This window comes from Cygnus atratus, chromosome 4 (assembly GCF_013377495.2).
Source record: "Cygnus atratus isolate AKBS03 ecotype Queensland, Australia chromosome 4, CAtr_DNAZoo_HiC_assembly, whole genome shotgun sequence".
NCBI lineage: Eukaryota > Metazoa > Chordata > Aves > Anseriformes > Anatidae > Cygnus > Cygnus atratus.
In genome coordinates, this window is record NC_066365.1 from 48,973,028 (window position 1) to 49,000,097 (window position 27,070).

The 27,070-nt window shown below is 36.6% G+C and overlaps 1 protein-coding gene across 5 annotated transcripts in view; it reads left to right on the top strand.

Annotated features, from left to right (window-relative positions):
* CLOCK (clock circadian regulator) overlaps nt 1-26,772 on the top strand; it is a 64,217-nt gene extending 37,445 nt beyond the window's left edge. For 3 of the 5 annotated variants that reach the window (XM_050710188.1, XM_035552442.2, XM_050710189.1), the window contains 16 exons: nt 661-750; nt 2,227-2,347; nt 2,918-3,031; nt 5,942-6,060; nt 9,760-9,842; nt 10,054-10,160; nt 10,819-10,966; nt 11,190-11,265; nt 12,144-12,285; nt 12,678-12,778; nt 13,680-13,769; nt 14,663-14,809; nt 16,382-16,588; nt 17,707-17,915; nt 18,197-18,473; nt 20,707-26,772. In XM_050710188.1, the coding sequence (XP_050566145.1) occupies nt 661-750; nt 2,227-2,347; nt 2,918-3,031; nt 5,942-6,060; nt 9,760-9,842; nt 10,054-10,160; nt 10,819-10,966; nt 11,190-11,265; nt 12,144-12,285; nt 12,678-12,778; nt 13,680-13,769; nt 14,663-14,809; nt 16,382-16,588; nt 17,707-17,915; nt 18,197-18,473; nt 20,707-20,889 (2,214 nt within the window). In that variant the 3' untranslated portion in view covers nt 20,890-26,772. Of the gene's footprint in view, nt 1-660; nt 751-2,226; nt 2,348-2,917; nt 3,032-5,941; nt 6,061-9,759; nt 9,843-10,053; nt 10,161-10,818; nt 10,967-11,189; nt 11,266-12,143; nt 12,286-12,677; nt 12,779-13,679; nt 13,770-14,650; nt 14,810-16,381; nt 16,589-17,706; nt 17,916-18,196; nt 18,474-20,706 lie in introns of all 5 variants that reach the window. The other 2 variants (XM_050710187.1, XM_035552432.2) reach the window with 1 other exon arrangement.
* Nucleotides 26,773-27,070: the final 298 nt, after the last annotated feature.

The window sequence follows — 27,070 nt, forward strand, 5'->3', positions numbered from 1 at the left end:
CAACTAATGACTTAAAGCTAGAAGAAAGCGATATAAGAATATTTTTTGAAGACATGACCTTTAAATTTCCTATTTAGAAGCTCTGTCATGCTTTTCTGTTTGGTAATGTTCCACCAAAAGACTGTCATGTTATTTTAAGCAGGAATAAGTTTGAGCTAAGTAGAAGATAAGGCAATCAGAACTGTATCTCACAGTCTTCAAATTTAAATAAAATCCTGGTACAGGTTTCTTTTATGGAGATTGGGGCTACTGGGATTTTAAATACTGAAATACATGGATTTCACCACCTCTTTGACTTGTTCTTTTCTTATGATCATTTTTCCACCTCTTCATGCTTTTGCCTCTAGCTCATTTTCTTGAGCTTTCTGATGTTGAAAGTGATGATAGAATTAAAAGTAACAGGCCGGCAGAGTGGGATGCCACAGAGATGGAGGAAGTAGTGGCCTCTGAAGTCATAGTATTTAAGAAAAGAACGATATGGAAACTGTAATGCTCGTAGTGTAAATGCAAGACTAAGAACTTTTAATAGTGAAAAGTAATCTCATTTTTATAATAAACTCAACTAAATTTGGCCTAAATTCTTTTCCATGTTGAATATAACTTTAACATTTTTGAAATGCTGTTTCTTTTTATTTAACTGCCCATTATGTTTAATTTCAGGCTCTTGATGGTTTTTTTTTAGCAATTATGACAGATGGAAATATAATATACGTGTCTGAAAGTATAACTCCCTTACTTGAACATTTGCCAGTAAGTATGAATTGCTTTCTGTAACATACCAGCTTGTCTGCGGATGCTATTTTGCTATGAGTACTAATATCTTTATTCTTTTTGACCTTATAGAACAGATGTATGCTGCATTCTAATGCTTCTGCTTTTTCTTCAGCACAACTCCTTGCTACTGGTCTGTCTCCTATATTAAACATTTCCTTTGGAAATTCAGAATACAGTCAGCACATTTATGCAGGATTATGAAGTACCAGACTAGCTTCAGACTTGACTCTTCAACATAACTCAAACAACAAATCTGACTGTAGGAGACCCTTTAGAGTTCACACCTATCGTAGCCTCTACATGAGTTAGAAGAATGTTGCTAAGGAACAATATCTTGGAATATATTTAAACTAGTTTTTTACTGCTTATTTGCCGAAGAACTTTTATAAGAAATACATTGCTGCCGATTCTGCTTTTTAGGCTATGTATATACTTTGTATTTTATTACATTCACTCATTTTTAATCTTGGCGGCATTGCTCACTGGTAAATTCAACATTCTATTTTTTTGAAGTTACCTTTGAATAAAGCTACTGTGAAATGCAAAACATTAGTGCTCAAAGATGAAAACAGTTGATGAGTGGAATGGTGACTTTTTTTTCTAGAAGAGATGGACAAATTATTAGTATGGGTTAGTTGTCATACTGTATTAAGAGTAATTCATACAACTTGGAGAGACATATTTTTAAAATGATTCTTCCGAAACAAATTTCTCTACGGTATGCATCATACCAGCTTAAGAATTTTAAAAAATATACAGGTAATTGTGATTTCTAAAATTTAGTGTTTAGCCAGTTCTCGGAGGCACAGTTATCCATTACTTTTAGATGTGATCTATGTATTCTAAACATATATTGTGTGGTGTCTCTTTTCTGAATACTTAATCAAATACATTTATGCATTTAAACACTTGTTCAGTTTTGTTGCATTCATCTGTAAACTCCCAGTCCTGTGTACATAGTTGTGGAACTGATTATAAAACATATTCATAAAATCAATTCCAATTGGCTGTAGCTATTGATAATACAGTAAACTATTGTAGGGACATGCTGTCTTTTGTTATGAAATACTGTTTGGTTGTATTGGATGCCACTGACAGGTTGTAATTCCCTAGAACACCACTGTATAGTTTCTAATTCGAATGCTGCTTTACTTGGAATTGTTGCATCCCAGGGTGGTTAATACAAGCTCCAGCGTACTTCAGTGTGTATGTTTATCTGCTTCATAGATGGCATTTTTCATGAAGTGGTTCAGAGTGTCAAGACAAATCGAAATGAGATTTTTTACTTGCAGAATGTTCTTACGTATTCCAGCAGGTGGCTTTATTGAGTCAGTAGTATTTTATAGATATTTTTCTGATCTTTGGCATTGTGTTGCATGAAAATAGTAGGCTTTCTAATATTGCATGCATGCCTTGCATTATTTTAATGCTTATTAAATCTTTTTCTTTCAGTCTGATCTTGTGGATCAGAGTGTATTTAATTTTATCCCAGAGGGGGAACATTCAGAAATCTATAAAATACTGTCTTCTCATCTGCTGGAAAGTGATTCGTTGACACCAGAATACTTAAAATGTAAGTAGTTGCATTAAAAACAATCTGCACTGTATCAGTTCCTTTTCCAATGTTATTTAAAGCAGAAATGTATGGGTGAGGCCTTCAGAATGAAATACACAGCTTGAATGGAAGCACTTTTTGTGAAGGTGTTTTTTTTTTTTCCTTGAAGAGTAAAATTTTCAGTATTGCATTACATTTCACTCTCTATATTAGAAATGTTCATCGTGTTCACATAGTTTCTATTCCGACAATTCTAGCAGTTTACAAGAATGAAAACAGGTCAGTGGGTGTTGGAAGTGCATAAAGTTATGTTTAGGGCAGCTGCTGCTTTAAGATAGTTCTATTTTTCAGAGGTTCTCTGTTTCATTGGCATTCAGTCCTTCATGAATAAATTCTAAACAAGTTCTCCTTTTCTTTAGGTTAGTTAGTATCATGCTGGTTGAAAGCAGAGTCTGTAGCCGTTTGTAATCACCACATTTACAGTATCTCAGTATAAGTATGCAACTTAATTATTCCTGCTTTCCATTTCATGTTGCCTGTGTGCTTCATCAACCATGCGGTGTTTTAATTTGTTTGTTCTTTTTTCAGCAAAAAATCAGCTAGAATTCTGTTGCCATATGCTGCGAGGAACAATAGACCCAAAAGAGCAACCTACATATGAATATGTAAAATTTATAGGAAATTTCAAGTGTTTGAATAATGGTGAGTAATTTCCACCACATTGGAGTGGAATACTTAGGAAGCTTCATAACTGAGCAGGCTTGGGGTGATTGTGCTAACTTAAGGAGGAGCTAAAATTGTTCTTTGTTCTTTTAAAAGAAGAGTCTGAAACAGTTATATCACTTTTATGTTGTTTAAATGAAAATTAAGTAAAACTGCCTACTAGGTATTACATGCATCTTGTAAAGCATTTTTAAACTTGAGTGTAAGAAAAAATTTACATCAGTGCTTTAAAATAGGAGCCCAAATTAATTTAAGTATAATCCGTATTTAAGCAGATGACTAAGTAACTTAAGGATTGCTGATACTGAGTATTCACAGTTCTCATTATTGTTGCAGTGAGCTGGGAAGTAAAATGTTTGTTTTTCCCCCGTTTCAAGTCTGTACTTTTCAATGACAGGAGTTACCACTCAGATGAGTGGATGGGCCTTTACAGAATTTGACTTTTCTGCACTGATTGACTTCTCTCTTCCACCGAAGTTATTTTTATTGATTTCCACTTTTGTATTGCAGTATTTCAAGTTATTTTGGCCAGCCTGTTCTGAGTAGCTACTTGATAGGCGTGTTTATTTGGTTAGTCAGACAAATGGATTGTGTGGTATGGTCAGTAGTCTTCAGGAAGATCACCCCCCAAAAAGTTATCAAAAGCATTGTCTTACCTATTTTTTTTTTTAATGTGATATCAGTATTTTTCCCATAGGGAGGTAGGGAGAGGTTGAGTGTTAGTGTCCAAAAGCAGGTATCTAATACTATAGGAGAGACAAGAAAAAGCAGGTCTGTAAAGGCCAAATATGATAGTCTCAGAAAGAGGAGTTGGGAAACTGCAGGCTTGTCAGTTGCAGTTCAGTATCAGGAAATATTCCAGAGCAAATAATTGAACTATATAGGAGCTTCAGGAAGCTAACAAAGAGTAGAATAGCAGCCATTGTGGATCTTTCAGGTACAAATAACATTCACATCAATTCATTCTACTCTACCAGAGTAATACACTGTGTGAATAAGAGGACAAATCATGTACTTTAATTCAGCTTTTGACAGTTATCATACTACATTCTCATGAACATGTAAAGGAAGTTAATTGAAATTGCTAGAAAGTAGCTGTACGAACTGGTTGGAAAAATTATCCCTGTTCACCATAAAAATGGAATTTTAAGGAATGTCTTCTGGATTTCATCAGTATTTTCATTAATGTCATGAGTAATGGAATGTAGTTTGCAGTCATGCAGTGATGCAAGAACCTGCAAGAATGCTAAAAACATTCTAATGCCCCAAATATAGAAAATAGTTTGGTTTTGGTGAAAAAACAGACACATTCAGTAAGAACAAATGCAAGACACTGCATTCAGGAGCTATTCAACTAGCTATACAAACAGGGAAGAAAGGTTACAGTCAGGTAAATAGCAGTCCTTTAGAAAAAGGAGTTACTGTGGAAGGTGAACTGAACATGGCCAAGGTACTGTGACCAAACACCGAATTGTTGTGAAAATGCAAAAGCCTTTCCAAGAAGCAGTCTAAGACACATAAAATAATCCCTCTGTACGTTTTAGCACCCTTATCTCTTTATCTGGGTTACTGTGTCCAATTTTGGACACTATATATCAGGAATAACTGAAGCAGTTGGAAAATGTTCAGAGCAAAAGCAATCAGAAATGTGAAAATCTAACCTATGAGGTAAGATAAACTCTGAAGAAGAAAGGAGAAGGGATAAGATAAAGATATAGGAGAGATGCTGAGAAAGCTGGGACTGTTTAGCTTGGAGTAGAGACTGAGAGGGGATCTCACCAATGTACATAAATATCTGAAGGGAGGGTGTCAAAGGGATGGGCCCGGCCTCTTTTCAGTGATGCCTGGACAAGATGCAACAGGCACAAACTGAAGCACAGGAGGTTCCGGCTGGATATGACAAAACACTTCTTTCTTGTGAGGGTGACAGAGCTCTGGAACACATTGCCCAGAGAGGTTGTGGAGTCTCCTTCTCTGGAGATATTCAAAACCCGCCTGGATGCCATCCTGCACAACATGCTCGAGGTGACCCATCTTGGCAGAGGGGTCTAGATGATCTGCAGAGGTCCCTTCCAACCTCAGCTATTCTGTGATCCTGTGAAAGAAAAGAGAAATTGCCTCTTCGCTTTCTGATGGCAAGAGGAAGGAGCTATATGCTTAAATTGCATGAAGAAACTTGAGTAGAATTTCTAGTCTAGAGCTGAACTAGAACCACTTCAGCTTGGAAGTGCCTGAGAAAGTTTTGGGGTCACCATCTTTGGAGCTTGTTAAAGATACACTAAATGGATGTCTGCTGAAAAAGATGAAGCTAATCTGTTTTGAAGTCTAGTCTATTGTCCTTTTGTGACTCCTTCCGTCTCCATGATCCAATAAGTGAAATTTTTTTGTTCTCAGCTTGATTTCCAGATTCCTTCACACACATAATTGTGTCTTTAATTGTTCTGTTACTCATTTCTGTCTTCAACGTGTGTCATTTGAAGGTGATGAAAGCCTAGAAAAGAAATACTTAGCTCAGAGTTCAAAAGGAAAAGTTAGCAAAAGCCGATACAAAAGAAACCTTAAGGTATTTTGAAAGACGATGTATTCTAGTAATTTTTAGTAGTTACAAAAAAGAATTGCAATTGTTATTAGTTTCTAAAAACTGCTTGTCACAGATAATATGTAAACTGTAATTTTCGTTGAGAAAGTTACTTGATGGTTGTGTTCCCATTGCTATTATTCCTGTGCATATCTGTGTATGTATTACATGTAGCACTTTTCATAATGTATAAATTCTAAAGAAATGGCATTAGATAAATACTTGTGATTTTGTCTTGTGTTATTAATGCCATTCTCCTTGATGCTTATACTATAATCTACGTTGGCCTCTTGTCCTCTGTCTTCCCTCAGTTCCCAACTCGGCACACAATGGTTTTGAAGGAACTATTCAGCGATCACACCGGCCTTCATATGAAGACAAAGTTTGCTTTGTAGCCACAGTTAGATTAGCTACACCTCAATTTATCAAGGTATGCACAATTGAAATCACTTTTATATCATTTTAAAATGTACCCTGAACAGGAAAACTTTAGAGAAAATGCATACAACACTTCAAATATTAATGAAAACTATAAGGAATTTCATTATGTGAAACTGAAAATATCTGTTTCTTACTTCACATACAGATAGGTTAAATGTTATGCAAAGCATCAAATGAAGTTGCTATGGTGAGTGCCATTTCTAAAAAGTCATAAAAATAATATGCAAAAAATAAATTTGCAAGTCCATAAGAATATAATTTAGCTAGTTCAGTTGAAACAGTGAAAGATAACACTGAGGTTCCTCTTTCACTGAAAAAGTTAATGATTTGAGTTGATGTTGCTGATGGTTTTGCTCTAGTTGGACATAGAAGCAAATCTTGTAGGGCTTAATTAAAGCTTGTATCATTTGTCAGTAACTGAGAGTTAGCTTTGAGGTAATAGACCTCTTCCATTTTGTTTCAGCACTGTTTGTTATTCAGTAACTTGTTTTTTTAAAGAGAACATTTCACATAACTGCTAATGCACAATGAAGATGTCTGTACAAGTCTAGAATTGATGTGGATGAAATGTAAGACTTCACTAAGAATAAGCCTGTTCCTCGCCAAAATCTGTCGACATAAATAGGATTTAGTACAGGACAGTCTGTGATTGCAATTTGAATTACATATTTATACAAATATATATTCATGAAGGTATAGGATAGTCTACTATCCCATGTTTGTTGTTATAATTCAGTTCTAAAGAAATGCCATGAAATATATGTGGCACGTGGTTAACCTGCTGTCTGTTATGCAGAACTCTTTGAATATTTAAATATTCCACATGTAAATTGAATGCACTGCTACCTTAAGCTGAAGATTGTTAGTAGTAGCCTCAGAAGACATGGTCTATACCTTGCACTTTGACTTCATGCTTCATGAAGACTTGCAAGAAAAGATGGCAGTATTTGCAAATATTTTGATTTTTTGAAGTCTCACAGTTTAGAATTTACTATAGTAAAACTTTTGTATCTCCTGCTTCTGGAGGAGGATCTTTCAGGTCTCTCTCAGTCTCTTGAGGGCCATTGAATTGCATATTATACTCAGGCCAAAGGAAGGCCATTCATTCCTGTTTATCTGAACTTAGTGCCTAAGGAAGCTTTCACGTTACAGAGGTTTTAAGATCCTCTCAAAACTTGCAGCTAATGCTGTTCATCTGAGAAATCTCCTTGTGAATCCTCTGGACCAAAATTAGCGTGAAGATTTTTAATCTGACAATATTTGTACATACTCTGTTGATACCTTCAGGTGTTATTGAGGCTAGCATTGACTACACTTCAGCAAATAGTGTTATGTCAGGAATTTTACCATCCCAGTAAGTTTACTAACAGACGTGTGACTGGGACACCAGCAGTGAGATGTGTATTTTAGTACTGCATTGTCATATTTAAGGTAGAGCCTGACTGCCCACTCATCTGCCACCTTTCCTCTTTAATTCAGATGGTTTACAGTTACTCATTTATTTATTTATTTATTTTGACCTAAGATGTCATTTGTCAAGGACATACAGTGCTTTCTCAGAAAGCCATAATATGCATGAGAATTAAAGTAATCTCTGAAAGTTCACTTTCAGGTGTATTTTCTACATAGGACTCCACCACTGATATTTTTTGTAATAACTTGTGACATAATTTTTGCAGAGAGATTATCTCTCTTGGTACCTTCTCAATGGTGGGATTTGGCTCTACACGTTCTTTAAACACTCTATCTTGCAATTTGGCTGGAAAATGATTGAATCCTATCAAGAAAGTAGGATTAATCTCACCAAAAGGATTCTACCAGAAAACTTTTTGGTGCAAATGAAAGTCTTTTCTTTTCTAGATGCCCTGTTGACAACTTCAATAAGATGTCTTGTTCAACAAGACAGCTTCTGCCTGGGGTATTTACAGTGGGATATATGTAAATCATGAGTATAAAATCATTGGGTAATCTGCTGCTGGCTCCTCTGTAACAGTAGTCTTTTTACTATGCTTTTATTGCCTGCACTTAAGTTATTTTTTCTTTTGTTTTGACTTGTGCCAAAGTAATTAGATTAAAAGAAAAAACAAATCAAAAGTATATGTCGTGGATATATGCTTGCTTTGTCATTTGTTTTACTTTGCTGTTAGTGGTGGTGCTTTATTAAATCCTGTAGCCTTAGCAAGGTAGGTGAGTTTGGGGTTATAAAGGTAGTGTCAGTTTTGAAGGTTAGGCCTTGCTAACTGTAGTCATGTCAAGAGTCACAATGTTGTGCACAGAGTGATTTTGTTCATAACCTTCATCGTGCAACTCACTTTCTAGTCATTGTCTTTAGATTTTACACCAACAAAGGCGAGGAAAAGACATTACCTAGTTATGTTCATCTTTTTTTTTTCATAGAAAGAAAACTTTAAAAGATCTATTTTAAAACTGCAAAATACCCACTCCGTATTTTCATAGTGTCATAAAATATCCTGAGTTGGAAGGGACCCACAAGGATCACCGAGTCCAACTCCCACCTCCACACAAGACCACCCAAAAATCAGACCCTGTGTCTGAGAGCATTGTCCAACTTGAAAGAATGAAAAAGAGGGTGGTCCCTTCGTAGGAGCAACTGCTGGTCTTCTGTTGTTCAGAACTATTTCAGTTACAGATGTTTACAGAGCAGCAGTGTGCTTGTCTGTCCATATTTAACCAGGGCAGCAACAGCTTCTGTGTCGTATGCAGTCCTTAGGAAGCTGGTGTGGTACCTGGTCATTACTGGACTCTGCTGTTTTCCTGCCAATGGGAAGGAATACTGTTGCAAGCTCCTACAAGTGTGACAAACGTGCGGGCATCCAAAAAAGAAGGATGTACAGATCTCTAATTTTATTGCAATACTTTGAGGGGTGGGTGTGTCTGTACGTATGCAAGTAGCCCATCGTGTGTCTTCTTGGAAGGCAGCACGAGATGAGTTGGCCAAGGACTGACTGGCAGGGGGCACGGGGCTCTGTTATTCTCTCAGCGTGAGGCACAGCAATTGGTGGGGCATCTTTACCTCTTGGGTAGGGGATGACAGAAATTGGCTGTCACACACTGGTTGCTTGGATATCTGAGTGGAGGACATTTGAAAAGATGTCCAGAACACCTTGAAGATTTGTTGAAATAGTGGAAATACAATGGTTCTCTTTTTGTTCATGAGTTTAAACATAAGAATAATGTGTTGTTATAGTACATGTCTGCACCTGCAAGTCAAAGGGATTTAGGGTACTCTATCCTATTCGTAAAGTCAAAGTGAGGTGTGCATCTTCCTCATGTTGCGTTTTACCCATTATAAGCATGTACTGTAGTCAGTGTGTCTGGTGGGAGTGTTTCACCTCTTCTTTTCCTTTTCATGAGTTAAAAGTGTAACTGCAGGAACTGTTGATTTCTGCTTGTGCTGCTGTGCTTGTAGATACTGAGTGTGAGTTTAATGTCTGGTTGTACCTTTTAAATCAACTGAGTGTCAGCCTGGCATAGCTGAGTTTAGATTCCACCTCAGTACCATGCATCTAAACAAGCAAAAACAATGAAGCTGAATACAAATAATATTATATCTATTGTAGAGGTATCTACTAAATTTAGGTAAGCCTGAATTTCAAAAGAACTTATAAATTAGATTAGAGCAGTTTTGAGAGAGATTTTTGTGTTGTTTTTTTTTTTTACTTCTTAGGAAATGTGCACTGTTGAAGAACCGAATGAAGAGTTCACATCTAGACATAGCTTAGAATGGAAGTTCCTATTCTTGGATCACAGGTGCAATTCCTTCTCTGTATAGCAGCAATAGTAGCTCAATCACAGTGATGGTTATAATATTTAGAGCTCACTAATCAGCATTAACTACTCATAGCTTTATGTTGGGTTTAATTTTTAAATTTTTTTCAGAACATGTACTGTAAACAAGAAAACATATATCATGATTTTTTTTCTTGTGAAAATAAAATGACATTAATTCTTTATTAATTAGGGCACCTCCAATAATAGGTTATCTTCCATTTGAAGTTTTGGGAACATCAGGCTATGATTATTATCATGTGGATGATCTAGATAATCTGGCAAAATGTCACGAGCATTGTGAGTATGACCAAGTTGCTAACATAAACAAATCTGCTTTATAGGTGTTCACTTTAAAGTTTGTTAAATGGTTGGAGTGAAATTTTGTGATGTATTTTGTTAAAGTTTTGTTACTCCTATTCATTTGACATTGTACTGCTGATCTTGATTTTTTTTTCTTTTGATACAGAATTACGAAATAGGTGTAACTTTTTCTTATAATTTAGATTTTTGATTTTGGTGGATTGGAGCATTATGACTAATATGTCTCCAATTCTTGTAAGAGCATTTAAAAGGCTCTGTAATATTTAATAAATAAATAAAAATATCTAAAGATGTAAAAGAATAAGCTTTTGGTTTAGCTATCATATACTTATATTGTTTTTTCTTATATTGTTTTTTCTTTTCTTCTGATTTTCTTTAATATTTTTTGCATGTAAATATTTCACAATATATAAAAACCCTGCAAAAATAGAAGTTTGAATTTTGCAGTTCTCAGACAAATACAGTGTAGATTCTTTCTGGTAGAAAACTGCAGTTTTAAACCTGTTCTTAGTCACTAGCATAGTATCAGATTGGACATGGGTTTGGGATGCATGGACTTGGGAAATAGAGTTTGTTATGTAATTACAATATTTACAGACTGGAAAGACAGTAAATTTATTTTTCACTTTTATAGTAATGCAATATGGGAAAGGGAAATCGTGTTATTATAGATTCCTTACAAAGGGACAACAGTGGATTTGGCTTCAAACACATTACTATATCACGTATCACCAGTGGAATTCCAGGCCAGAGTTTATTGTCTGTACGCACACTGTTGTAAGGTAAGTTTTCCTCCTAAATCTATATTAGGGAAATTCTAATGGTATGGGAGCTGTACTGCTAGTGTTTTTGGAGGTAGAAAGTACAAGTAATAAATAATAAAGCATCACTGCAAAGCTTCCTGAGATACTTTGTAAGCAATGTACATCTGAAGAGTTCGTTTATTGAGATGTGTTTTTAAAATCATCCAGGGATATAGCAGTTATACTTGGTTTGTTCTTCTAGTTATGCAGAAGTTAGAGCAGAAAGACGGCGAGAACTTGGTATTGAGGAGTCTCTTCCAGAGATAAAAACAGATAAAGTGAGTGTCTTCAATCATTTTGTTTTACCTCTTCTTTCTGTCTTTACTTAATAATACGTAAGCAAATACACACTAGCTGGAAGTGTTTGTCCTGTTTAAGTAATTACTTTCATCTCTAAATAGAATGACTATTTAAAATGATCAAAGAGATCTAGGAAGGATGTTTAACTGTAATTCTACTGCTCCTCTTCTTGGGAGTTCATATGCATGTAATTATAACATGATATATAACAAGATCCGATTTCTGCAGTTAGATTCATACATAAATATTCTTCCTTACTGGAAGCACCCTCATTTTGAAAAAACAAGGTCAACACAAAAAGATGACTTAAAGGAATTCACAAGAGGCCTAGGAGCTGTTCCATGATGTGACTCTCTCCCACTTCTTAGACGTATGCAAAATTCATTTTGAATGTCCTTGAAAGCACAGTGAGTCTTAGATGAGCGAGCTTGTGCAGATACTCCGTGGTGTTTTCCCTTGGCAGTTCAGCAAGTTTCATCTGACAGTGCTCCTTCTAGTGGAATTAACTTATCCTTCCTCAAAAGGATAAGCAGTTCACTTGTAACACAATTGCTCAGACCAAACTGAGTTGCTACAGAAGGAGGTTAGCTGAGCAGTCAGTTTGTGCCATGCCTGCATGCATTTTGGTTACTAGGCTTATATGGTGGTTTTTTGTTTTTTTGGGGGGTTTCTTTTCCAAGGATAAAGGTTGCCAATGGAAACTGAGCTCACAGGTATCAAACAGGACATTACTTCAGCAGTTAACTGCGTTAAGGGGATTGATTAACCACAGCATGGTCTTACATATTTGCTAACAGAAATGTACATTGTGTGCTGCATCAGATAAAATAGTTGCTTTTTCTGTGTGTCTCTTCAGAGTCAGGACTCTGGATCTGACAATCACATAAACACAGTGAGTCTCAAAGAAGCACTGGAAAGGTTTGATACCAGCCCCACACCATCTGCTTCCTCCAGAAGTTCAAGAAAATCTTCACATACTGCAGTATCAGATCATTCATGTAAGCACCAACTGTTGAAAATATGAAAAAAAGCCTTCTAAATGAAGACTTTCCCTGCTTTACTTAAATTCATATCTAACAGTTAATCATCATTTTATTAAAAGTGTGCAGATGAGAATGTCCTTTATGATGGTTCAGATCTCTGTTGGCCACTCAGGTTTTCAGAGGTTGTATAATGATTTCTACTTCTAAAAGTACAAGAGCAGACCTTTCAATACCTTAGTTCACTCCATCAGGTCACATTATTGTTGGATATTCAGGGAAAAACAAAAGTCTGAGCCTTAAGCTTTATTTTTATTCAGGAAGAGCCTCCTGTAATTTGATTATTGCATTTGCAGAATTGAGATTACTATTAACACATCTCTTTCTGTTGTAACTCTGAACATTGTCAGCAACACCAACTAAAATGACAGTGGACACTAGCACTCCTCCAAGGCAAAGCTTATCTGCTCATGAAAAGTCTACACAAAGAAGATCATCTCTGAGTAGTCAGGTAACTCTTCAAAGAAAAATTTTTGTACTTAAATCAGTGCAATTTACCTTTAAAAGGTATTATTGAATCCATGTAATCTTCATTTTATTTCCTCTGAAAACACGTCATTTTAAATGTAACATTTTCACTTGGGGTATTTGACAATCATCAATATGGACCTTCAGTATACTATATTGTAAGAGAATACAGTAATTAAGCGTGTAAGTATTTATGGTTTTGGCTTTAGGGTTTACAAGATTGTATGTGAATCTATGCTTTCAATCATACACAACTTCTTTATATGATTCTGCATTTTTAATATATGTATGTAAATACCTGTGTGTATATATAAATATATATATGCAATTGCTAAAATATTACTGTGTTTCCCTACAGAGCATTCATATAGATTTATGTCTCTATGAATATCAGTGAATACTTTCACAGAGTTTCTGAAATTTTGGTAACATGAGAAAACGTCTTGCTTCACATGCTTGGTGCTCATATTCCAATTGAACTAATACATTTATTTCAAAAATAGAATGCATATTAAAATATGCATTGTGTAATTTATTGTAAGAATAAATCAAAATTGTCAACTTCCAAACTTGTTGAAAAGTTTTTGCCCTTACTACAAATAAGACTTTGAAGACAGCTGTGATTGTAATTTTTGTTCTTCCTGTTTTATACCTACTGGTTCTTATATATTTTTAGCAGGGGAACAGTTATATATAGATTATGTATATTATCAACTGTTCTTGTATGTTCTTAATTAATATTTAGGGTTAGATATTTCAGGAAATGTACATGTTTCATCAGATGTTCATATGATGCTGTTTTGGAATTGAGAGTTTATGTAAAGAAATATGTCAAGTGTGAAGTTCATTCTCTTCCAGTTACGGAACAATTTTTTAAATCCTAGTCTTTAAGCTCCCAGTCTCTTGGACAACCAGTAACACAACCAACAATGTCTCAGCCTGCAACTTTACAGCTCCAGTCCAGCGTGTCCCAGGTATGGATTAAGTTGGTTTGTTATTTTCAAACAGTCTTGGTCTGACTATAAGGTTAACTTCTCTTTCAAAAAATCAGTTCTTTGACGCCAAAGTTATCTTTAATGTTATTCTCTCGAAGTGAGGAAATCTCCTGATTTGGCATTTTTTCTGTATATTTTTCTTCCCATTATTTGTGTAGAAGTAGTTTTTGGCCATTAAGAACATAGATGTAAACACAATTTAAGAGAAAATATTTTGGGTATGAATTCAAGAATCCATCTAGGATCGTGATAACTTTCTACACATATGCTTGTAACACAAGTTAACTTACTCTTTGAAACACTTTTATGAAATAAGAACAGCTGTTATCAGGTCTGACTGAAGATCTGTCTGTGTTCTGTAGATACTGTATAGACATTGAGAGCTTATATTGACTTACGGCCAGAAGCAGATACTTAGGGAAGAATAGAAGTGGCAGACAGTTTCTTTGTGGGCTTAGTTTTCAACAGTTGGTTGCTGAGAGTATACCCCAGTTATCTGTGTATGTATTAGCTCTGAGTGATTTTTTTTGGTAAACTGGTACAATTACCATTTTTAACATGTGAAAGCTTTAGCATTCACAGTACCATTTATTGCTAAAGCTTTTACAGTGTCTTAGTGATTTGGGTGCCAGACTATTTCTTTTGCTATGTTTTTTTTTTTTTTAGTTCACTAATTCTGATGCATCAATTAAATGTGAGTTCTGTAACATTTTTGTACTTACAGATTTGTCCTTAGATGATGATTACTAGCAGTTTAAAAAGCAGTTCTTGATTTCTTTGCTGCTGTGAAGAAGTACATTTACTGCTCGTGAATTAAATGTTGCTTTTGCTCATCTTATCATTTATACGTGGCACTACAGCCTGTGTTTCAGTTTTCAGCTCAATTAGGAGCTATGCAGCATCTAAAGGACCAGCTAGAGCAAAGAACACGCATGATAGAGGCAAATATTCATCGGCAGCAGGAAGAGTTGCGTAAGATTCAAGAACAGCTTCAAATTGTCCATGGTCAAGGACTCCAGGTGAGTTAGTGTAACTCTTGCACATATGATCTGTAGAGAATTTAAGTATCAAAAGTGAGATTTGGGCACTTAATTTCACAATATGATCTTCGCTGCCCTCTGTCAGCTACCATCTATCTTTACCTTGTGTGCCTAAAATTAATAGCATCTAAAGCTGCTGTTCCTGAGGTGCCTACCATTCTGCTCCAGAATGTATCTGGACATGCCCCAGTGTATCCTTTCAGTGTTGAGCAGCTCAAGCCAAGCTTGTGTATGAATCTAAATGTAAGAGGATGTAGTGGTTTTCACTTCTTACATAGTTTTGCAGCCATTAGAATATTCGTTCAAAACGTGCAGGATGAGCATTTATTTTCCCTTTTAGCTCAAGGGTGTAAAATTCCTACCTCTTGAATGAATTCCTGCCTCTTCAGATCTCTTAGGAGATTGGCTAACTATCAGGCTGTGATCCTCCTACACACCCTTCTGGTGAAGTGGTTCTACTTTGCATGATATACTGAAGTAGTTAGTCAGCCACAAAGACAGAAAGTCTAGAGGATGCATTCCCCAGTCTAGCAGCTGAGAGTGAGTAACAAAGACCCAACTACCTAATTTCTGTATTTTAGCCAATACGTGTATTTTAAATTTTGTAGTTCTCTTTCCGGCAGCTATCTTTGGAAGAAAAGAATGACCCTATTGAATTTTTCTAGTTAAAAACAAAAGAAAAAAAAATAACAAAAAAATGTACCATAAGGAAAGAATCTAAATATTTTCAGTGTGGACTTTGAATAAATAGTAGAAAAATGTACTTCCTGGAAGTATTGAGTATGTTGCTTAAGTTCTTTTGAGGAGTAGGAGTTTCTGGCATGAACTGTTTCCGGTGTTTTACTGTGTCTCATGCAAGCCTGCCAGCAGTAGACTGACTTACAGGTGCTTGAAAGAAGAGATTGACACTGTGGAGGGACTTTATTCAGGACTATGGAAACTAGGGGACGGAATCCAAGTGCTGCAGATTGCACGTTATTACCTTGTCTCATTGTAGTCTTGGGCCTACCGTTTTGTCAAGACTAAAAATATTTTTGTGCTGAATTCAGTATATTAAAATGGAGTGATGTTGGAAAATACAGTATAGCCAATATCGTTTCTTGATTGCCAACAAATATTGCATTCATAGTGCTATGCTTGTATCTATTGATTGTGAGATTTTCTTCGTTCGAATTAGTTTCACTTCTGGAGATCCTACAGACAGAAACATGATCTCAAGTAAAATTTATCTTTAGACAGTTATAGACAACATTGTAAGTTAGTCTCTAAATAGTACTTTTTCTTTAAGAACAAATATTAAACGTCAATGTTCAGGGCTCTAAAATTCAGGATTCTGATTCTTAGCTGTTAAAGTAGAGTCTCTGAATACTGACCCTACACAGGAGTTAACTCTTTGCTCTTTGTGGTTGCAATACTGTTCCAACAGCTCTAATAATTAAGATGAAACTTTATCTTATATTGATTTAAAAGTAATTAAATACGTTTTTTGTTTAAGATCTTGAACAATTAGCAGATTTTTCTTAAAAGCTAATTTTTGGATTTTTTTTTAAGATGTTTTTACAGCAGTCAACTTCTGGACTCAACTTCAGTTCTGTGCAGCTTGCTTCTGGAAATTCTTCAAATGTTCAGCAACTTGCACCAATAAACATGCAAGGTCAAGTTGTTCAGACTAATCAGAATCAAAGTGGGATGAACACTGGCCATACAAGTACACCGCACATGATACAGCAACAGTCTTTGCAGAGTACTGCGTCACAGGTAAAACTCTCATTAGTGATTTTGCTGGATAGAGTTCAAAACCGTAGCTGAAACACAATAGTAGCTTCCCTGACTCCTCCCCCTCCCAATTTTTTTGCAAGTGTCCTTTGAATCAAGTTAATTTCTGTGTTCAAAGTTTTACGACTGAAATGTGCTTCTGTTCTTGCTAATGCAATTTCAAACCTTGATTTTATTTTAAAACTTACAAATGTAAATAATTAGTAACTAGTAGCTTTTTAGAAAGACCAATGTCAAGAAAATACTCAGCTAGCCTTTTTTGAATTTCTGTGAATTTTCTGTTGATAGAACATACAGCATGAGAACACTTGAGCTAGGTGAGCTTGAAACCCAATGTCCAGACACTGATCTCTACAGTAAATACCTAGAAAAACATAATAACAGGAAATGCATATATTGGTGCTACTGCAGTTGACTTTTCTACACCTCGGCAATTTCAGTCAGATGTCATAGGTGATACCTTTGCAAGTTAATAGCCTTTGCTGGATTTTTCTTCTATGAGTTTTTCCAGTTTCTTTTGATTTCATGTAAACTTTTGAAATCCGCAGTATCTTGGAGTGAATTCTGCAGCTTTAGTTCCTGTGAAGTATGATGATGCTTGGTTTTTGAACCTTTCATCCAGCTCCTGTCCTGAGAAACACATTGAGTTGTTATTCACTTTTCATCTGTGTCATGCATAATGTCAAAGTGCTCTGTCATATGGATCTCCATAGGTACACTAGTGGTGGACAATTTATCACCTTAGTGTTAAACTAATTCCAAATTTGAAGTATGAAATTGATCGAGGTGATGTGCACATTTTAGTGTGGCACAGAAATGCTAAAGGGATGGAAGACTGCCTCTTGAATAAAAGTATGAAAGTAGCTGAAATAATAAGGAAACATATACTCTGGAGAAGAGATTAAGGGATTTTCAGATGCCCTAAAGCCACATATCCACGTCCTCAATTGATAGAAATACCTGTCTACTTTAAATTAAGAATTCGTATGTAATAGAAAAGCACTGGCAGTTGTAAAACTTGGGCAATTACAATGAGGAGGAGAGTTGTAGTACCTGGCTATTTTCAAGTGACTAACTCATAAAATGTTCTTCCTTTTCAGCATAATCAACAAAATGTACTTAGTGGACACAATCAGCAGTCTTCTCTTGCCAGTCAGTCACAAAGCACAGTGTCGGCACCTTTGTATAACACTATGGTGATTTCTCAGCCAACAACAGGAAACGTGGTCCAGGTTCCTTCTAGCTTGCCACAGAACAATAACCAGAGTGCTGCTGCAGTAACTACTTTTGCGCAGGATAGACAAATCAGGTAAGTCTTCGAGACCATATTCAGGTGATTTGCTATAATGATATGCTTACACAGCTACATCATATATACAGAAGTAGCATAAAAATCATATGATTTCTTACTGTAACTGTGTATTTAGATACAGCTGTTTAAGTAAACTTTGCCCAAGATACCATTTTTGCAGACTTATAACTAATGGTGTTAAAAAATGGTATCAACCTGACAAAATCTGCATTTGTCAAGAGCACCTGATACTTGATATATTTTTCCTAAGGGACTCCAATGTCTTTTTCCATTAACAGATTTTCTCAAGGTCAGCAGCTCGTAACAAAACTTGTCACAGCCCCAGTAGCATGTGGAGCGGTAATGGTACCGAGCACTATGTTTATGGGACAGGTGGTGACAGCTTATCCCACTTTTGCTGCCCAACAGCAGCAGCCACAGACTTTGTCTGTAACACAGCAACAGCAGCAGCAACAACAGCAGCAGCAAAGTCAGCAAGACCAGCAGCAGCAGGTCACCACAGTTCAGCAACCAGCTCAGCCACAGCTGACCCAGCACCCACAGCAGCTCCTACAGGTAATGCCGCATTCTCTACAAACTTTTCAGTCCTGACACTGTCAGCATTGTTAGCTTTTCTTAAGGGTATTTGTCTGAAACCAGAGTTCTTAAAATAGTAACCTCCAAACAAGCCTGATGCACGAGATAAGTTTATTCTGTAGACATTCTCTAAAACCCTGTTTCTTTAACGAGAAGTACTCTTTCCTGTAATTTCACTCTGTGCTGGCTCCTATTTTTTATCTTCTTCCCTCTGAATTGCTGCTCTTGATTGAGAACTGGAGGAAGAGACAGATGTTTCCTTTCAAAACTGCTTGCATTTTCTTTGCATTCTCAAATCAATGTAAGAAAGTGTGAGAGATGGTCTTGAACAGAACAGGTTGCTCTGGAAAGCAGCATGCAGCCCAAAGCAAGACATGGGGCATGAACATTTCTCCAGGGTACAGGGGAGGCTGAGCAGCAAGTAACTTCATTACAGAGAGTAGAGAAAAACCTTAAGTGGAGCAGGAGGAGAGATTGGATTAAAAGAAAAGGAAAGTAACACTCAAGGTGTTCAGAGAGAGAGATAAAATGTACCTCCCCTCTCCCCCAAATAAATCAGAAGGTAAGAAGGTATAAAGAATGAATAGGAAAATCTGCTGCTATTTTAAGATTCTAATTAACCACTGGCATATAGCACACCCAGAAGGTAATGTAGGTGAAGGAGACACAGTGGTAGCTAGAACACAAGAGGGGAAGTGCCGCCAAGAAAGTGTGGGTTCGGCCTCCAATGGTTCCTTCTCCAAAGAAAGGTAAAGTCCATACAACTATCCAACTATCACTCTGCAGTTTGTGCACATTCTTAACATTCTTTAACTACTATGGAAATATTTTCTTCTTTTTTTTGGTTGTTTTTTACTCTTAAAGAGTGTACATAATTAAAAATCCTTATTTTGCAATCAGTATTTCTTCTTTCTTGCTACGTGCAGTCTCCCCTTTGCACTAAAAGAGGGGTCCTGTGTGTAGGTGGAATATATACAGTGGAGTAAGTAACAAGAAGCTTCATCTATGTTTATGTGCACAACGAATAGTTAAGGTTCGGTTTAGGACTAAATAAAATTTCCTTTGACTAGGTCATTGGCAGAAACTACTGACTAGCTAAAAACATTTTTCATAGGAACATACAATTTCACGCATCAGGCAGAGGCTTTTCAGCTGCAAGTTGACATTTCTAATCAAAAAGAGAATCATAGAATCATTAAGGTTGGAAAAGACCTTCAAGAGAGATGAAGAATGCCTGGTGATTTGAATTTCAGCACTCATTTATGTAGTGGGAGTCTGAGGCTTATGAACTGAATCAAACCAGAGCAGATTTGAATGTGTTCTCTTGACAACTCAGATAAGTACTTCAACAGTAATACAATTTAGCAGGTAGGTAGTGTCTATCTCTGTTTTTAAATTAAGACATTTGTACAGTTTTGACTTCATTCTGATGAAAAACAGAAGATTTAGGGAAGATGAAGATATCCAAAGGTCCGTTTCTGTCCTGGATTTTTTTTCTAGGCAAAAGTTTGGGATTTTTAATACCAACTACTGAAATGCTAGGATTCAAAGTAACCAAATGTATTTTGACTTAAAAAAGGGAGAAAAGGATCGTTTGTGTTTTTTTCTGCCTCTATTCACTGAGGCTTCTTACAGTCTGATTCTGCAGGTGCAGCAGTTGATGTAGTTGCAGAACATGTTTCTGGGTTGAGATGTCCAAGTACATTAGCTGCTTTTCTTCAGTACCATCATCTTTTGGTTCTAAGAAGGTCAACATTAAAAATAAGTACTATTTCCAAAAGTGATTAATCCCTTTCAATGAGGATGTTTGGTTCTGCAAACGTGGCAGTTTCTTTGATGGTTAATTTTTATCTGGGGATAAATTTGATCTGTGCCAAGTCATGTACTGTTTTCTTACATGACTGCAATAACAGCCATATGTATTGTTAAAATAGATTCCTTAGATCCAGTTATGCTCTTGTGGTTTGACATGGAGATGAACTGCCATGTGTTCTACCCATTGTTACAGGAAATTACGAAGACCAGCTGCTTTATTAATTGGTCAGATGCAGTAATTAGCTTCATTAGTATGAACTAATCTTTGTGTTGTTTGTTCAGCTTAATTGACCAAATCAGAAGTTTGTTGTGACTGAGCTCTTCTGAAAAGTTAAAAAGCAGCTAGGCTTGTTTCTCAGTACAGCAGGAAAAACAATCTTCTGTTTGCATGTTTCAGACATCCAGGTTACTTCATGGGAATCAGTCAGCTCAGCTTATTCTCTCTGCTGCTTTCCCACTACAACAAAGCACTTTTACTCAGTCCCACCACCAGCAGCATCAATCTCAGCAACAGCAGCAGCAACTTTCACGACACAGAACTGACAAGATGACTGATCCTTCCAAAGTTCAGCCACAATAGCTGGGGCTCTGCCTCTTTTTGAAGCAAACTACCAGGTAGGGGCTGCTCCATAAACAGTTGCACTGAGGTTACAGAGGTAGCAGTACAAAGCCTTTCTAACACCATGGTATTGAGATCTACAGCTAACTTCTGGAACCTGTTAAGAAAAGCCACAAGGTGATGACGGGGACACGGCCAACTTTGATAGTTGCCCCAGTTTTTGTGTTCTAAAGGATTTGCTGCCATGTGTTAATTTGTCCAGGTGAAATCTTAAAATGTGACTGAAATGAGAGGGATGCTGAAAATATTGGTATTTTTTATCAGTCCTGTACATTTTTAAAGTATTAAAATGGACACGGAGCAATCGTTTGAATTAGCAGAAAAAATGCCAGGAATATAGTCCAACAAACATCTAATTTTTTCAGATGATTATGGGACAGTAAATATTTTGAAAATGTTGTGTGAAATCCAGTTCTCTGTTGTACAGATGCTGTAAAATATTGTGTATATGTCTGCATAAAAGGAGAAAGAGCAAAATATTTTATATGATGCATGAAAATGTAATCTGTTATTTGTAGGTTTGAATATGTTTCCCTAAATTCTTACGCCGTACTCAGACTAATGTTTTTCTTTGTTCTACCCTTTTGTTTACAACATGATGCATCATTATTTTCACCCTTAGTGTGGGCACAAGTCTCCTGTTTGTGCTTTGTCTGTGATGTCACAGTTTGTTCGGTGAGGTATAGTGTGTTGGTTAGTTGACTTCTCGAGGTTAAATTATTGATGAAGCTGTTTGAACTGGTGATCATGCATCAGGGTTCAGGACATTCAGATTCATGAATATCATCCGTCACTTCATAACTAATTCATTTTCTTTGAAAAATAGGAATTTGCACTGCTTCCTTGTGGATGGTTTGGAATTTTATTCCCCAAAGCTATCTTTTGATATAGTTCATAGTTGGAAATATTTATGTAAAAGGTTTAAAACAAATGACAGTAATTTTCAAGAATGTTTCAGTTATAGGAGTAATTTGCACAAAAATATATTTACATTTAATAACCTTTAGGGCACTTTTTAACCACTTTCTCTGTGGTAAGAATTGTAACTTGTTAAAATATGTTGGAATCTTTTTATTCTCCTTCAAAAATTAGATCTTTCTTTAGTCAGAACTAATTCAGGGTCATTTTAACAACAACAACAAAAAAAACCCATAGTGCCTTGATTTTAATTCAGGTGATAATGTTGAACATCTTGAATTACAATGTCTTGAATCTGTAACCATTCTCAATTTTGAAGTCTTAGTACATTGTCAACCAAATCTGTGTATCTGCTTCATAGCTGTTTCTGTACTGTGTTCATTTTAATAATGGTCTGAGTTGAGAACATGAGCATTTTTGAGTGCTGCTCCCCCTCAAACACTAGTCAGAAACAGAGGCAGCTCTAGAATCTCAGACCTTAAAGGTAATGCTCTTAAAAGATCTCAAAATAGAGAGCACTCCTTTTGCAGGAGTAGGAACAGTAACCTGATTTAAAACAAAACAACAACAAAATAATTGTTGTAGTGGTTAAAGCATATTTTGGGGGAGATCGTGATTGCATTTAACACTACTAGGCTATTGATTTAAGAGGTATCACTGAACTAAGACTTCAGAAGGCAATTTCACTTTATAAAGAAAATAAAAAGTTCCAACAGATACGATATGCTATTTTAAGTAAACGTTCAGTAGGTTTTTATGGTACTAGTTTGTGAAAACCACAACTTCAGAGGAAAATGAATAAATGCAGATAGATCTGATAAATAAACAGCAAAAGCAGTTAAAATTAGTAGGAGGGAGAGAAAGCTGGATTAATCTTGAATACTGCGGAGGAGTTGAATGAATGTAACCAAATGGTGGTGGACTATTTTGTACTATGGAACAGTTTGATTGTATTACTGGATGAGCCAAACCCATAGGAAGGTGATCCCAGTTTAGCAAGCGTTGGATGCCGTTGGCTACGTTTTGAGGCTGGCCTTTGCCTCTGCAGGTGTCCCACCATTGCACCCTTGTTATTCCCCAGTTACAAAGCAAGAGTTTGGCACCAAAAAGCACAGTAGTGAACAAGGAAGGAGAAATGCAGTACCAAAGAGAATGAGGTGGGTTTCTGCTCCAAGAAGCCTCTTTCAACCTGGGGCGAGGAGCAGGTGCCAAAACCAAACATAGCTAGGAAGAAGTCCTGTTCTTTAAAGGGATTTCTGGCATCCTCTGAGCTGGAGTAATGGTCAGAAACCTGTTTCTGTCAAGCTTGATGTAAAGAAGTTTGCCTTGCTCTACTCTGACTACCACACCGTTCCACCAGTTTCTAAAATAAGCTGCGTTGACTATAGAGGTCTGTGCTATCAGCACTTCTGTTAATGGAAAATAGGTTAGATAAAAATTGTTAACCAATTACAATAATAACAGAGCACTAAAAAAAATCTGGGAGAGCTTTAATAGTGCCGTTAGAATTCTGGAATAGTGGTAAAATAGGTGTATTAAGCTATTATATGGGAATTACAAGAAATAGAGATACCAGCCCAGCAGTTAATGATGCAGCTTCTTATATAAAGCTTTGTTTAAACTTCTCTTCCCATCTCCCCCTTCCCAAATACTCTGGTGTGCTGCTATAGGTCTGTTGGTAAAAAGGCTCAACTAGGTGAGAGAGAAGTTAGGTGACAACAATAGCATGGCTGCTGAAAGAGAACTGTAGAAATGTACGCTTTGGTCAAGAAGCTTTTTGTAACCTCAGAGAGAGGTCATCCAGTTACAGAGCTACCAGCTCGTAGGGAAAGTCTAGAAGATGGGGAAATTCAAACTGGAAAAACAGAGCACGCGTTTGAGAAATGCCTACCACGAATCAGGCAAACTTAATACACAAGCAAGTATGTAGAACTTGGTCCAGATTCTGTGCAAGGATGCAAATGCTTTGTTTCACAGCTAGTGACTGAAAGGTGCACGTTTAAAGTGTCTGCAGCTTCCCCTGTTGCTGAATCAATTGCTGAGCTGTCCTTGATTTGTAGCGGGAAGAGGACCAGGCTATTGCCTCTTTCTTAATCAGCCTTTTGCTTCTGCCTGACTCATTTACGACAGTCATAGACTTGTTTGCAACATCCTAATAAAGGGCATGATAACGAACACTGTGATGCTGCAGTTCTGGAGCGTAAATGTTACAGAATGACTCTGACAGAAGGGAAGGAGTCTGGTAAGGAGAGGATGGTGTTTACGAAGAAACGGTCTGGTGGCGCGTAGCAGAGTGAGAAAGCAGAGTTGCATGGGGTTTAGAAGACATTGTTTGCCTGCAATGGGTGAGGATATTGAAGAAAAGCTTCTAGGATAATTTCAGAGAAAAAAAGAATATAGCTATTTTTATATTATATTTAATATATATTATATTTGTATATAAATATGAAAGGATTCTAGTAGGAGCTCTCCATATGCCTTCCATTTCATCTAGAAGGTTTACCTTCTGCACTACGGTTCCAGTGTGTCACCACCTTCTGTGGGCATCTTGCCTGCTGCCAAACACCAAAATTAGTAACCCAGTATCCTTACAACAGATAGGTTTCATTTCAACTTTATGTAAAAAGAAATAAAAATAAAACTATATCAGGCAGTTTTTCACAGAAAAAGAAATTTTCTTAAGATTCAAATAGCACTTTTTTTTTTTTTGAGTAATGACAAGCACTTTACTGAAAAGACTATTTGAAAAACAGTTTATTTCTTTAGTCAGTGAAACTGTTAAAAAGGGGGGGGCATCAAGGAATAACATGCATAAAACTGTCAAGAGAGACATTTCTGGAAAATGTTTCTTTACTACGGTGATCCTTTGAGGCTCAAAGTGCAAGATTAAAAAGACTTCGAAAACTGGTTGGCTTTGTGTTTTATATAGCACGGGGAAAGGATTACTGATTATAGCTTCCTTTGAAGGAGACTTTTTAAGTTGCACAGTTGCCTATGAGAGAGAATCATCTAGGGGCTTACTCGCCTGCTCAGTAATTCGAAGTGTCCCTTAGGATTATAATTTGCGTGAAATTGTACTGAAGGTTTAAAGATGTGGCCTTTTTCAAATGTTGAAGTCGATTCAAAAAGCGTTTATATGTTCAGAGGTTTAACCCAGGTATTGTTATGAGTGTTGTAAGTGTTGTGGCACTGGGCGATGTCAAATGTCAGATTCATGAGTTTCTCTATTTGAAATCGTTATTAAAATTAGATGTACAGTCAGAGGGCTGGAAAAATGGTTATTTTGATTAAAAGGAAAGAGACTAGTTTTAATAATTAACTTTTTATTTTTTTACTTATCCCTGGTGGAAAAAAGTTGAAGAGTTAAGTAAGTGAATTTGGATTTAAAAAGACTTATTTAAACAAATCATAGTAGATGAGACAACTGTGAGAGAACATTTGGAATTGTCTTGGTTGTCCGTGAGACTGGATAATTGCTTTTTCAGTATCATGATTTTTAACACTACATTCCTTGTATTTGTTTTTAAACAGGTAATTTTAAGCTCTGTTATGCTTCATGCCATGTCATCTGCATGAGTTTTGCCAGCATGATATGCTATATTCAAAGAAATTGTACCTAAATAAAAAAGAGGGAAAAAAACACAAAACAAAACACTGTGTCTGAACAAAATCCTGTGTGGCCTAATACAGAGACCCTAGCTAAGACTGAGAGATGCTGCATTAATAGACAATCAAGGGGTAATTATTTATGAAACACTTCTGGGAATGGTCTTAAAGATGTTACTGCTTTGAAAGCAGTTGGCGAGTTGTCTTTTTTTAAGAAGAAAGGTAAAAACTATTTATTTTAAAATATATCAGATTGAATTTTGAGTTTTTAAGCAGTGTTGATTTCACAGTGTCTTGGGTTTCAGTTTTGTTTTGTATTTTTTTAACTGGCATTAGATTTGTATACGTAAAACAAAAAAACCCTAGTGCCGCTCATATTGACGTCAGGAAATGTAGATACAGTTCCCTGGTGTTCATGTGACCATTACTAACTGTCAATTTTTTTTAATTGAATAAATGTAACTCATTTAAAATTTTGCTTTTTGTAGCTTCTAAGGTTCTAGATTTTTTTTTCCGGAGTTGCTTGATGTCACATTGATCAGTTTCACAGTGAAGCGCGCTCTCACCATTCCCACCCAGACACCTGACTTGTGAGAAGTTGCTTGATGTCAATGTTATCTTCTCTCCCCTACCCAGACACAACTTGTGAGATCTCAGTAAAAACGCATACTGTACTCTTCTCTTGTCTTCTCTCTGTATCTCTTCATAAACCAATGGCCCGCTTCAAAAGCTGGAGGCCTTTGACTTGTGTGGTTACATTATTGTCTTGCATTTACACCCACAGCACTTGTTCAAATGTGCACAACCAAAAACTACGTTGGTATCTTCACGCATACAGTTCCTGCTCTGTCAAAGTGATCGAGCAGCACTGCAGGTTATTTATTTGTAGGCGCAAGGGAAAGCTTCTCAAGAATACCTTCCCTCGCTTTCTGGCAGGGGCAAAGCACCCTCCTTTAACTCCTGTAAACTCCCCTCCCTGGGAGTTTCTTCTGCTGGTGGATTGTCAAAGGATGGTACTTTTACAGGCACGTGGATTATCTCACCTGTCAGCTACACCACTGAAAAAGAAGCAGACTTGGCTGAGAGCACAACGCCTGTATGGCAGGCACTTACTGCTCTGAACGTAACCTGTCAGGGTGGTCTAATCCTTTCTCACTGATCAAAGTGAGAATGTCAACAACAAGAAATTAATAATTTGAAATTAACCAAGTGCTTGAGGAAAGGTGGGAGGGAAGGAGATCCTGTAATTGAAGCTGAATGCCTGGAGGAAGTGATAAATATGCTTAGCCATTTCTACAGTCTGCAGTTCTTTTCTTTCTATAATCTCTCCAGATGCCCATGTAAAGATACTGATCTCTTGCCTTTGGGAGTTAAGTAGCCCTTGTGCAAGCTGTATACAACCTTCAGATGCCACAAGCCCCATGAACCAAAACAAAACTAGCTGCAGAAGTGCCACAGTTAAAGACTAAAGACTGTCTACACCCGCCCGTGATAAGACTGATAGCATGCAGCAAGCAAGCTTAGCCGTTTCCTTCGAGCTGAACTTTGGAAATATCAAAGTATTTTTCCATAAACTTATCAAGTAATTACAACTGCTGCAGCACCTGAAGCAATGCTG